Source organism: Mycotypha africana, assembly GCF_025528875.1.
Source record: "Mycotypha africana strain NRRL 2978 chromosome Unknown BDF20scaffold_2, whole genome shotgun sequence".
In the NCBI taxonomy this organism is placed as follows: Eukaryota; Fungi; Mucoromycota; class Mucoromycetes; order Mucorales; family Mycotyphaceae; genus Mycotypha; species Mycotypha africana.
In genome coordinates this window covers 629,227-642,469 of record NW_026515726.1, presented here as the reverse complement: position 1 = coordinate 642,469, position 13,243 = coordinate 629,227, and the positions used below count along the sequence as shown (strand labels likewise).

The 13,243-nt window shown below is 38.8% G+C and overlaps 4 protein-coding genes across 4 annotated transcripts; 3 read left to right on the top strand and 1 right to left on the bottom strand.

The window, feature by feature from the left end:
• Positions 1 to 1,235: 1,235 nt before the first annotated feature.
• Positions 1,236 to 3,806, top strand: BDF20DRAFT_832403 (uncharacterized protein; the record flags this gene model as incomplete). The annotated part of the gene is made up of 4 exons (XM_053078538.1): positions 1,236 to 1,430; positions 1,520 to 1,579; positions 1,661 to 1,736; positions 1,867 to 3,806. The coding sequence occupies 4 exons, from the start codon at positions 1,236 to 1,238 to the stop codon at positions 3,804 to 3,806; spliced, it is 2,271 nt and encodes a 756-aa protein (XP_052938838.1).
• A 460-nt stretch (positions 3,807 to 4,266) lies between these two features.
• On the top strand, positions 4,267 to 6,932 carry BDF20DRAFT_910085 (uncharacterized protein; the record flags this gene model as incomplete). Its single annotated transcript, XM_053083674.1, has 6 exons — positions 4,267 to 5,281; positions 5,364 to 5,558; positions 5,626 to 5,721; positions 5,802 to 5,825; positions 5,895 to 6,110; positions 6,187 to 6,932. The coding sequence occupies 6 exons, from the start codon at positions 4,267 to 4,269 to the stop codon at positions 6,930 to 6,932; spliced, it is 2,292 nt and encodes a 763-aa protein (XP_052938837.1).
• A 2,345-nt stretch (positions 6,933 to 9,277) lies between these two features.
• On the top strand, positions 9,278 to 10,820 carry BDF20DRAFT_850462 (major facilitator superfamily domain-containing protein). The gene has a single exon (XM_053079955.1). It carries the CDS (start codon positions 9,379 to 9,381, stop codon positions 10,786 to 10,788), a length of 1,410 nt encoding a protein of 469 aa, XP_052938836.1. The 5' UTR covers positions 9,278 to 9,378; the 3' UTR covers positions 10,789 to 10,820.
• Positions 10,821 to 11,829: 1,009 nt separating this feature from the next.
• On the bottom strand, positions 11,830 to 12,883 carry BDF20DRAFT_910083 (uncharacterized protein; the record flags this gene model as incomplete). The annotated part of the gene is made up of 2 exons (XM_053083673.1): positions 11,830 to 12,548; positions 12,619 to 12,883. The coding sequence occupies 2 exons, from the start codon at positions 12,881 to 12,883 to the stop codon at positions 11,830 to 11,832; spliced, it is 984 nt and encodes a 327-aa protein (XP_052938835.1).
• Between the last annotated feature and the right edge of the window lie 360 nt (positions 12,884 to 13,243).

Genomic DNA, 13,243 nt, shown 5'->3' with positions numbered 1-13,243 from the left:
GCCTTTTTTTTTGTCTAAGCTTAAAACATTTGACACATTATGTATAACGAAGACTTTCCGTATGTCTTGCGATGCCTGTGTATAATGGCTTAAGAAATGCTTGCCAGACTATACTTTGTCTATTTGCTAACAATAAATATTATTTTTGCCTCTATTCCAACGGATTGCAGCTCTTCCAATTTACGGTGAAAGAGTATTGAACTACTCAAACTCAAGTATTACAATCATTGATGATAAAGGTTGCACAAGGGTGATTTTATTATATGTGTTGAAAGAACCGCACATCACGACGGAGAAAAAAAAGTGTATTAGGCTGAAAACTAGGAGCGGAAAGAAACAGAGCATAAAGAAATATTCAGAAGTATAATCGCTACCAACATCAATAATCTCAAAAGAACCGAAGATGTGTTCCAGGATGCCTGCTTAAATGCCGATTTGGCACGTAGAAAGAAACCGTACTTTGTTGTATTCAACTTTTAGAAAAAAATAAGGGGTTTCTAAAATAGGACAATGGGTGTGCGGATGTTTGCCTGCATAGTGTATACATATATCGGGAGACCATGGCAAAAATGCATTTTGACCCTTTTGCAATCAACCGTCAAAATCGAGCGATCAGGCTAATTTTACGATTTCGACATAAATTTGCATTTCAAACAGCGATCTTTCCTCTTATAGAAAAATAGTCTATGAAATCATTGCTAATACTATTTGTTAACATTAAGTAAAATAATAAATGAAGTATGAGAGACACGGTTAGAATGGCAGTAAGAACGTTAGAAGTAGGTTGCTGCGGCTATACAAATTGATTGTACGCAGCAATGTAGGCTTATTGACTGATGACTTTAAAATGATCGAAAAGAAGAATTTTTGATAAAAATCAAAAATTGCCTTCTTAGGTATCATCTGTAAAATGTACAAAATGAAAAAAAAATAGTATAAATACTTGAACACCTTTTACCAGGCTTCTTTTTCCTGTTCACTAACATATCATTGAAACTTCATCTAGTTTTCCAATTTTTTTCCCCCCTTTTCCAATTTCATGAAAATTACCTGTATTCTTTAATTATTGATATCTAAGATTGAATAACTCATTAAAGCCTACTAAGGACAATTCTCTATCATCCTTTTTTTTTTTTATTGTTTAAGCTTCCAAAATCTCCTCTTCGACAGACTTTCTAGAACATTAAGCATATCTTTCTTCACGGGTATTAATCGGTATCGGATAACAGCTTCAAATGCAAAAGTATCAATCAATTCGTCAATCACAAACACAAGCATCCCAAGCAAAACAAACGCCTCCAGCCATAAGGCCTACTGAGGGCAACTGCATTGATTGCAGCTATCAAACTGTAGGTGATTTCTTGAATTACCTCCATCTGGAACAATATTTCGATACATTTCTGGAAGAGGGGTTCGATTCGATCAACTCAGTAAGTAATCAAGCCAATCAAACGTCGGGTTCTTTCAATTTGTGTAATCTAGAAAGCATTCTGTTTGTTCTGATGGGTTCTTTTTGCAGCTTCTAGAAATCACCGAAGAAGACATGATTTTTATGAACGTGAAACGAGGTCACAGAAGGGTAAATTCCAAAATTGGAAATCAAAGAGAAAAATTCAGAATTCTTTACTGAAACCAGGATTTTCCGTTTCCCCTTTTGTAGCTTCTTCAACGAGAAATTGCTACAATTAAAGGATTATCGCGCGACCAACCATTAATAACGAATATGATGGGTCCAAGTACGTTGATTTCAATGGATTTTTTTTATATTTTTGTTTGTTTGTGAGATCTCCGTTTATATTGTTCGTTTAGAACGTCAAAGGACTCATTTTATTCTTGATCTTTTTCCTTCTATCATGGTGCTTATAGAATACCCAACGGAATTTTCAAATTCGTCGGCTCCAAAAATGGAAGATATAGCAAAACGGCAAAACTTATTGAGTAATGCAGGCTTTGTAAATTCTGACATGTTGGCAATGATGCCTAATTATGATAATATTGCAACAGGTTTGACAAGCCCTCGAAGTATGAATAGTGGCATCGGCAGTAGTAGTATTGATGGCTGCATTGGTAACAGCTCAAGTTCAACCTTACGGTCCAGAATACCTCATCAACAGGCATCACAGCAAGTTCCAGTGCATCAGCACCAGTCTATTCAACAACCGCAATTCGGATACCCCCCCTATATACAGCATACGCAACTCCCAGCACCGCATTGTCAATACGCTGATAGTGGCATCGGCAGCAATTCTAATTCTAGTTTCATGGTAGATCATAATAATAGTGAGCTCAGCAATAAGCCAATAATCAACAATGGTAACAGTAAGAGCAGTAACAACAACAATGATAACGACATGAGTATCAATAGTGTCGATCAGGAAAATAGAAGCGCAACGAGTCCTATATTAGTCACTACTCGTAATAATAGCACCTCATCCAACGATGATAATGATTCTACTGATACTAACGACTCTATTCCAACCAAAAGAAAATACAGACGCCATGCTAAGCCGGATCGTTATGCTCCTGTTAAGCCCCCCTCTGCTTATATTATGTTTTCCAACGATGCTCGTGCTCAATTGAAAGACAAAAATTTATCCTTTGCTGAGCTTGCCAAAATCGTAGGCGAACAATGGAAGAATCTGAGTCATGGCGAACGGCAAAACTACGAAAGAATGGCTATGCGTGCCAAGGATGAATACCTAGCTGCTTTGGAGCAATACAGACAGACGCCTCAATATGAGCGCTATCAAGAATACCTCAGTGATTTCAAAGCTAAACAAGAGGCCGCCAATCGCTTGATCGGTAGAGTGAGAAAAAGAGCAAAGCATCCCTCTCCCGGTAGCGGCAGCATTGCTGACACAAGTTCAAATGGTGCCTCGAACGGTAATGGTAGCTCTGGTAGCGGTTCGGGAGGTGACATATTTGAAGACAAAGAAATAAGACATCAAGGAAGAAGTTCGGACGAAGAAATCATCGTAGGCCAAAGTCAACAGGCTCCAGAATACAATAGCGGCAGCAGTAGTAGCAGTGGTAATAATAATAGTAATACTGAGCTACTTCAACTTTCTCATTATCGTCATAACCACGGCAATAATACGGGACGCGGTAGCGGTAGTGGCAGCGGCAATAACAGCAACAACAGCAACAATTCCAATCAATTCAGATCCTCAGATAGCGGCTATCAATCGCAGCCTTTTACCGACACTGCCAACAATCAGCAAACTAACGATTTCCGATCTAGCCAAATAATGCGTGGTATGCTACCTGTTGACTTTTTTCACAGTACACTCTCAAAGCCTCCTTCTGCGCATTCATATTCTTCGTCTTCCTCTGCGAGACCACAAATTTCAACAATTCCCAGAAATTCATCTAATGCTACAACACAACAATCGTTGTCTTCAATCGACACCTTGGATGGCTCTATACCTACCTATGATGGCCAACAACAACAGCAAATAAACCAACAACACCACAGTAATAAAAGCCAAAGTGAAGCCGTAGAAATGTACGAAGTTGATGCAGTCGACGACGAAGTCAATGAAGATACCTCGCCTGTTGATTCTCGTGTTCTTAGTCATCCGGATAATGAAAATAACAGTAATAGTAGTAAAAACGGTACGGATATCCAGCATCGTAATAACAATGGGAATTATAGTCATTTTGGCGGTAGCAGTAGCACCAGCAACAATAATACCGGTCGAAAACTCACTAGAAGAAGCCCTAGAATCGCAAAGACAAAAAAGGTGACTCACGATGATACTACCACAAGCAACAACCCTAATAACAATAATCGACGAAATAATTGACAATTCATTCCCTGCTCGCCTTCGCTTGCCTTATATATCCCTTTTACATTATATGATCGGACACCAACAATTCTGAAGCGACTTATTTAAATTATGTATGCCTTTCTTTCAATACCCACATTTGCACTAAATTTTAACTTTTTTATGCATACCTTATACCTATCAATAAAGATTTAATGGTTTTCAATATATCGATGTGTAGTATTCACCTTATTGATTGTTGCGCACGTACTTGTTAAAAATATGCATGTAAGTCAAAAATTTGCTGTTAGCTCCCTTTGCATGCATTAACAGAAATTGTTGGGTACTCTGTTACTGACTAGAAGACCTGAATTTTTTCCTACCGCTCGTTATTATTCCTGTTCTCTTAGTGTGCTGCTCATTTTGTGCTATATAGATCTATACCATTGTCCTAATCTCACCTTTTCGACAGGTTGAGGAATATCAAAAATACGAAACAATGCTACAGCAACGCCATCACCCTTTCCAAATTTCATTTTGGTCACCTACAGCTTCAACCGATCCCACACCCAATTTCCACATTGGTTTTGACATGCTTCACCGAAAGTTGAACCAGTCCATTGCCGAGAACAGAGTGATCGTTGAGTACGTCCAACAACGCATCGCAGCAGAGAGAGCTCATGCCACGACTCTTTCTTCGGTCTTGTCTACTACTACCCTATCTACAACTAGCAACCCATTTGAATTTGATATTGGCTTTGGTTTGAAGAAATGCTTCGAAACCATTTGTTCAGAAAGCAAAGTATCCGCTAAACTACATCTCGAAAGAGCAGACAAGATCAATACAAATGTTGTCCGACCTTTGCAACGGTTCGCTTCAAGGTATGAGCATATCATCGAAGAAACAAGGACAGATATGGAATATAAAATCACTCAATTCGATGCAGCATGTCAAGATATGCAGCAGACGAAAACTGAGTACGTGGACAAATGTCAGGCGATTATGAAAGCTTATCCTGATTTTGTTCCTGAAAAAACACTGATCAAGCTGGGTTCTTCCTTGTCGTTTCTCACACGCGAACAGGCATGGCAATGGTTTGAATGTATTTTTAACAAAAAACAAGTGTATGAGTCAAAAAAAGAGATCAGACAATTGTTAAAGCAACATTACTTATCGGATTACGAGACTATCATTCAAAAGCTCCTCGCTTTGAAGTTTCTGCGACAAGAAAACGGAGTGCTTGTGAGAGAGTCAACGTTATTGGACGACGATGAATTAAGTGTGAATTATCAACAAAACCCGAAAAGCAATTCAGGTTTTTTCAATATCTGGGGAAGTGCACAACAACGAAGGAAAGAGGAAATAATTAAGGAAATGCTAGCGACAGATAAGGCATACCATACAGCTGTTGTTAAAGTGGAGAGAATGCGTATAGATATGGAGGAGCTTCTGTACCAGCATTTTGAAGAGATGGAAAGTCTGGAACTGGAAAGAATTCAAACCGTTAAAGAAGGTATATATACATCGTTACGGATTAGTAGTAATAGTTGGTGAAATACTTGGCTGAAACAAATAACATAAGCATCTCTTCTTAGCATTCCTTAGCATGATGACTACTTTTGCCGATACAATATCGAAAGCCAAAGAATTCAATGACGACATGATGCTCTATCAGGAAACATTAAAGGCAGACAAAGATGTACAGTTTATTGTCGAGCAATATTCAACAGGCCAATTTTGTCCTAAACCGATATTATACCACAATTTTTTTGATGGGATTACTTTGACAGGTATATAGTGGTAGTATTCTACTTTGTCATCATTAGCATAAGTGTTCATAGTTCTGTGTTACACTAGATCAACTGTTTGGTGTACCTTTAGAACAAGTAACGCTTAATGAGAATACACAGGTACCACAATTTATAATCAAAAGCTTAAATGCTATTGAATTAGGTAATATTACAGATATGCAATAGACATTTCCTGATTGTAACTTTCACTCATACTCATTAAATTTTCCAAAAAAAAAATAGCTTTGTTAAAGCTGTATGACGAAGGTTTGTAATATGCTAATATTTAGCAAGCTTTCCGAGCCTTTCTAAACTCCTAGCTGAAAATTGTAATAGAGAAAAGAGTGGTATGGACCGCCAGTTTACCATTGGAGAGAGTGCATGCTGCTAGAGAAGAGTTAAACTCAATTGTTGCTGTACAAGACGATGATGCGTTTGTAAAATTGGATGTTTTACTGCTCGCTTCATTGGTTAGGCTCTACTTGCTAGAGCTGCCAGAATGCCTTTTTACATTCGAGCTTTACGAACCTTGCAAGTTAATTTATGCCAACTGTAAGGATCTTAAACATCATTAAATGATTAGCGAACTATTGATGAACATCTTCAAATGCGAATCTTATTTGCTTAGATGGCCAAGATGAAAGTAGCCGACTGTCATCTATCAGTAGACTGCTCACGACGCTACCGTCAGCAAATTATTATACCATCAAAGCACTTTTCTCACATTTCAACAAACTTCTAAATCCAGTCGGTAATACAGCAACAAAAGATGACACACAATTAATCATATCAATATCGAGAATATTCAGCTATATACTTATGCGACCTCAAACAGAATCGAACGTGAGTCTTCATGAACGACATCCTCAAAAACTATTAGAAGACTTGATTAAACATTTTGATGCTATCTTCACCGAAGAATCGAACCAGGCGCATGAGAAGAATTCAACAAGGCCTTCTATCATAATACCCAGCTCCAATTGCAAAAAGATACCATCCTCTTCTGCAACAAGTGAAACCTCGTTATTAAGATCGTCTGCATCTTTACTTTCTTCGCTCATAACTTCTTCATCAGTATCATTGCCAATCGCAGACAATCATAAACACCAGCCTGCAGGGATGGTTGTGATTCCCAAGCCTTCGTTAAGTACTTTATTTGAAGACCCTGATGACTTTGCCAGTAAAAGAAACTCTACGTCCGGCACCTCTTCAGTTTCCACTACTACTACAAACACTTTGATGACCCTTAAGTCACCTTCTTCCATTAACACCGATCCTCAACGACAGCCACACGGCAAGGAACCATTAAATGATGCTCAATCCTTAACGGAATTAGCAAGCGTGGACTCCTTTTTTTTTGACGATGAAGACTAAATTGTAACCTTTGATAAAACTAGTCTCTAAGAATACGATTCCAAAAAAAAAAGAAAAGAAATTTATACCTCTATAGTTTAGGATAATTAAAGAAGTATTATTACCGCAGTACAACTGTGCAAGCCTACTACTGCAGTGCCAAGAGCCGAGGTGTTAATCATGATGTATCATGTCGAGATTGATGCATCGTTTGTATTGCCTTTGAGGGTCAGAATTCTTGGTCTAAAATGAATCCTGATCGCAAACGAGCGTCCAATAAATGCGGAATATGCCACTATTCTCAAATAAAAAATTGATAATATTACTTCTCGAGGCAATGTGAGCCTACTATTTGATAGAAAAAGTGTTGTTTTCTTTTCAGCAAACTTTATCCCTATCCGAAGTATCCTCCTAGCGTACAGGAAAACCGGAAACATGATCCACCTATTGATTAAGCCTCGGAATGTAATCGCTTTCTTTTGATTTTACAAAATCCTTCATTTCTTTTAAAAAAGAAAGCTCACTTCACGCGCAAATGCATTATCCACAGTATCTGCAGCTTTATCTCGCACAAATCAATAGTATCTCTTGTATTTTCGTAATCCCGAAATCTGGCACAGCCCTTATTTTCCAACTCTTTTCTCACCACCATAAACTCGTTAATCTACGAGAATTTTTTAATTAATGAATAAATAATGATGGAAAGCTATGGGACAAAATCCACAATCCAGAAGCATTGAGAGTTTTACTGCGTGCTGGATATGTAGAGCTTTTCGATCTGCTGCATAAAAATCACAACCGATGGAGAGGTGAAGCGATATCATCTCAACACATTTGAATTTTTGTCCCGTAATAAGTAAGCTGCATTAATAAATATCAGTCACCAACAGTGGCGTTTTGGAGAACAGCCACCGTGATTAATGCATTGAAAAGCTAACTTATGTTTTGATCTTATGTAATCGTATATATCTCCGGCTACGCATTATACTGTACCTGGTAAAAGCTGGTAAGATGGCAGCTTTCACAGGGAGTGTGCCTTAATACTGATAGCAGTTGGGGTGTCACTGTATTCAGAGCTTTGCTGCCTGATGGAGGGACGAAACATTTACGAACGTCTTACACTTCTTCTGTGTACCTGTGTGTTCCAAGTTGACAGTACAGTTTAGTCTGATGATGGTATTCTTCTCTAATTTTGGTTTTTTGTAAAACTAACCACACTTTTTCACGGCGTTTATTCTTGGTCTACTATGCTTCTATCAGTTTCTTACTGACTGTCAAGTGTACCTGTCCCCTTCTCAAAAAAAAAAAGAACTATTTGAATCACCAAAATAAAAGAGTTCTGTATCCCACAACCGAGGAATTCGACAGCCGAAAGTTTCGGACTTGGCTACCAGACGATTTTTGCCTCCGCCATCAAACAAAAAACTAAGGGGCGGTGAAAAGAGTCCATTGTGCAGTCTGCATTGTTCGCCTGCCGAAGTTACTCAGCACGAGAGTATTCCCCACCACAAAATATCCACGCTTTATCACACCATTCAGTCGCCTCTGAAATGGGGGTCTAGCTTTACTGCATTGCACAGTTTTGTTGATATAACCTCAGCTTTTTTAATCCCTTTTTTTCATTTCCTACGATTCTTAAACCTGGGTTTCCTTTTCTTTTATCGGATCTTAATTAAAAGGGGATTGTTGATACGGATCCTTTTCGTTTCCGACTGGAAAAAGGACTTGAAGTAAGGTCATGTTTCAGAATCACATACTTTTGGAAAGTGAGCTGTCAAAAAAATTTTCAACATCTACGTACAATATATATATATATATTGGTGGTTTGATCCAATTTTATACTCTCTTTTTAATATTGCCCTGATCTCTTGAACGCAAACGTGCATCTCTTTTTTGTGTAAAATACCCCACATTCAACTCAGAAAAGGAGTTATATGAATTACACATTCCATACACAGATTATTTACAAAAATGTCAGTCTATCGTCGCAGTAGCATAGTAAGCACAAAGGCAAAATATCAACAGCATACATTTAGCGGTGATGATCGCGCGAGTGTACATAGTAACAGCCAAGACAGTACAGTAACAGCATTAAATGAGTCGCACGATGATGTAGCTGTAATAGAAGAAGCCAGCAGTCTTGATGGGATTGATCTAGAGCAGCAGAGAAAACCGATTGAAAAATTAGGCACACTCCAGTCTCTCAATGAACCTTATTCCATCTTTTCGAAACATACAAAATTACTTATCGTTGTTATCTGTTGCCTCACGGGTATCGTGTCTCCATTATCTGCCAACATCTATTTTCCTGCATTGGATGTTATTCGAGCCGTACGTTTGTGATCTTTTACTCTGCTTTTGCATCACACATATACATCGAAGAGATACATGTGCTGACACAACTTATCTTTTTGTATAGGATTTGGATACAACTACCGAACTTATTAATCTCACTGTTACTGTATATATGATTTTTCAAGGCCTGTCTCCGTCATTTTGGGGTTCTCTGGCTGATGTTTGGGGGCGCCGACCTGTCTATCTCTCCACTCTGCTTGTGTATATGGGTTCATGTATAGGTCTTGCCCTTTCACCCAAGTATTATGTCCTTCTTATTCTACGTATGCTACAAGCGTTCGGTTCTAGTTCAGTCATTGCTATCGGCGCCGGTGTTGTGGGCGATATTGCTACACCTGCTGAACGTGGTGGCTACTTTGGATTATTTTCCATGGGACAAATGTTGGGCCCTGTGATCGGTCCTGTATTAGGCGGCATCATCAGTCAATACCTCAGTTGGCGATGGATTTTTTGGATTTTACTCATCATTGGTGCAGCATTCTTTACAGCCATTTTGTTCCTTTTACCAGAAACATTACGATCGTTGGTGGGTAATGGAGGTGGATATGCTAACCCAACACCGTCACAATGGCTACGAAGGAAACGTCGTGCACAAAAAGAAAAAGTGATAGATGAGAAGCATCAACAACAACAACAGCAAGAGATGGTCTACAATAGTGAGAGAGACGATGATTCTTCAACTATTCATGGTGGAGATGAGGAACATGATGGTGACGCTCAACACCATAGAGTAGCAGTGGACAACTCGAGACAACAGCTGCCACTTCAAACATCCAAAAACCGATTTTTACAGATACCCAACGTCACTCAGCCCTTTTTATACTTATTGGAGAAGGATATCTTCTGCGCTCTTATTTATAACGCTATTCATTATGCTACCTATTATTGCTACCTCACTTCTACCACCAGTCAATTTATCTTGTTGTACAAAATGAACCAAATTCAGATTGGCCTTTGTTTTCTATGTCAAGGCGTTGGCTGCATTATTGGCTCCTTTGTCACGGGAAAAATCCTTGACCGCGATTTTAGAGTGGTCGCTAAGCAATCGTGCCATGCTAACGTGACACGTGGAAAACTACCCGTCGATTTTCCTATATTCAAGGCGCGTCTGCGGTCGATGTGGATCGTAGCGGCTGCTATCCAAATAATTACTCTGTTTTACGGCTGGATGCTTCAAATTCATGCCCATTTAGCGGTCGCTTTAGTACTACAATTTATTGTTGGCTTCTCCAATACGTCCATGTTTAACATTTTCCAGACGTTAGCCGTCGACCTGTTCCCGGGCAAAAGTGCTACCATCACAGCCAGTAATAATCTGGTTCGTTGTCTGCTTGGCGCTGTAGCTTCTGTGTCGATTGAGCCCGGTATCAAAGGTGTTGGCGTAGGATGGTGTTTTACCATCATTGGCTTGATTTGTGTTGCTTCAAATGCCTTGGTGCCAGTATTGTTCAAGTATGGCCCGCGTTGGAGAAAGGAAAGAATAGAGAGATTGGCACGTAGAGCCAAACAACAAGTACAATAGACCAATAGCATGATTCCTCTTTTTTTTTTTTTCTCTACTCAATAATACCTCCTTTACTTTTTATGTAATATAGAATATCCCTTAGCTTCACACCTTCATCTGTAAATTTGAAATCATCCTTATCTTTTCTAGAAGCATTCATAAACTTTACTTATTCTCTTATCCAATGTACAATAAAGAAAAGCCACGTTTAAGCTTGTCCGATCACTTCTACAGTAGACTTGACCGTAAGAACAGAGTAATACAAGGTTACATAAGAGATCAGTGAGCTGCTGTAAGTATATAATGTGCATGTATACGCAGCTGTCTATTTCTTTTGTGCGACTGTTTTGTTTTCTCAACGGATAGCTAGCCGAAAACGCAAAGAAGAAAGCGATGAACTGAAGGGTAACACAGTATCCAAACTAAGGTTTTATTTTCAAACATGCCAAATCCTCATGGGATTTGTTGTGTGCAACATATTACAAGTGCAATAGGATGCATCCTTGTCCATTTTAGAAATAAGACTTTACAGATATCTAATCATGTTAATGACAAAAGGAAAGAAAAATACGGAACCATTCTTAAAAAAACATAAATTTTGAACTGCAAATTGTAATTTGTAGTTGTATAATAGTAGTTGTAGTATGGTGAAAAGAAATGAGGGTATCTTTGGTATATTTAAATTGTAAAGGGAACGTTGTTTGCTCTTTTTGAGACCTTCTACGACAGAAGGGAAATGCGAAAACGAATGATGCTTACTACACTATTGAAAGGGATAATTTAAAGGGTCTCTCGGTCTTTCTCTCTTCTGATGAGTCATGCGTATGTTGACAAGCTTAGATTAGATGGTATGTAGTAATTAAGTAGTACTAGAAACTATTATGAAATAGGATATTAATACATAAACAGGTAAATTATAGATACTTGTGATTCAAACTTCATACCTTTTTAACATATGTATTAAATGATGAAAGAAGGTCATATTATTGCTAATGTTAAGTATACAGTGCCTTGGGGAGAAAAAAGGGGTGGATGATGAGCCAAGAATCAAGCTTTGTGTCAATGCTGTTCTTTTATTGCGTAATATTTTTGATGAGCATTGAATGGTTGAGGAGAAGACACTTCTTCATCTTCGCCAGTTTCGTCATCTTCATCATCTTCGTCATCATCTTCGTCTTCTTCGTCTTCTTCTTCGTCTTCGTCTTCGTCGTCATCATCCTCATCCATACTGTCATAGCTACTACCGCTGCTATTGTTAAAATGTTCGCTTGTCATCTTTGAAATAAGCCTTTCATTGGCTTGCCGTAACTGATCTATTTCGTTTTGAAAGCGTTCCTCTTTTTGAACTGTCTGCTTCACGTATTCTAGAGTACGCTCTATGATGGTTCCTTTTGACGGACGGCGATCGTTTTGTAGATTGGGTAGAGAATGCGCCAGTTGCTGAAATTTGGTATTCAAACATTCTCGGCGAGCACGTTCAATAGCATTGTGTTCTGCCCTTCTCTGTGCTTTATGTTGCGGATGATCCTTTGTAGTGGATACAGGAGTCAAAGTAGCAGCAGTAGGAAACTGTTGCTGAAGTTGAGGAGGAGGGGATGAAGTGGATGATTGTGGTGAATACATTGGGTTTGCTTGAACAAATGACTGTTGTGGTTGACTGGAAGGTGTCATAGCTGTTGAAGCTGCCGACAGGAGAAAACTCTCACTGAGAGAGTTCATGGTAGGTGTGAGTTGTTGAGGTTGAGGTTGCTGTTGTTGCTGCTGTTGATAATAGAGCACTGGTTCATAAAAAAAAGGCGCGCGGTTAGTTCGTGACCTAAAACTAGAATGATTAGGGTTCTTACTCACTTTGCTGATTGAGAAGAGCGCGTTGTTGATCCAAAGCGGCTTGTTGCTGTGCTTGACGCAATCGCTCAAGCTCCATATGTTGAGCATTTAATAACTGCTGTTGGTGCAAAACTTGCTGTTGTAGTTGGTGTTGAAGCTGTTGTTGTTGTTGTTGTTGTTGTTGCTGTTGCTGTTGCTGCTGCTGTTGAAGGTTTGGTTCCATAACATCATACATTTCATTGTAGACCTGCTGGTGCTGTTGATGTTGTTGCTTTGGGTTTATCATTACGTTAACTGGGAATCAATGATGACAAAAATAAAAGGGTTTAAGAAAAGAAGAAGAAAGCAGAAACGAAACAGAATTTCTCGGGTATAGATCGAGCTATTTCTAAGAGAAAAAAAAAAAAAGAGTAGAAAAGAAAGACGGCCGGAATGAATATGAAAGGGTTCCGTTGAGATAGTCTGTACTTCGTTGAGAAAAAAAAAAGGAAACATGCCCGAATTTAAGCTTTCCTTTTGCCTGCTTCCAACGAAATGCGTCTGTCGTCTCCGTGCACAGATATTGGATCGTAACAGCGATGGAAGCCCGATCCTCAAGTGCTTTAAGCTTAAAAATGATATCAATAAGTTGACAAGATAGCTACAT

What these genes read in the sequence shown, in the direction of transcription:
- BDF20DRAFT_850462 (XM_053079955.1), top strand. Translation starts at nt 9,379, where the DNA reads ATGATTTTTCAAGGCCTGTCTCCGTCATTTTGGGGTTCTCTGGCTGAT.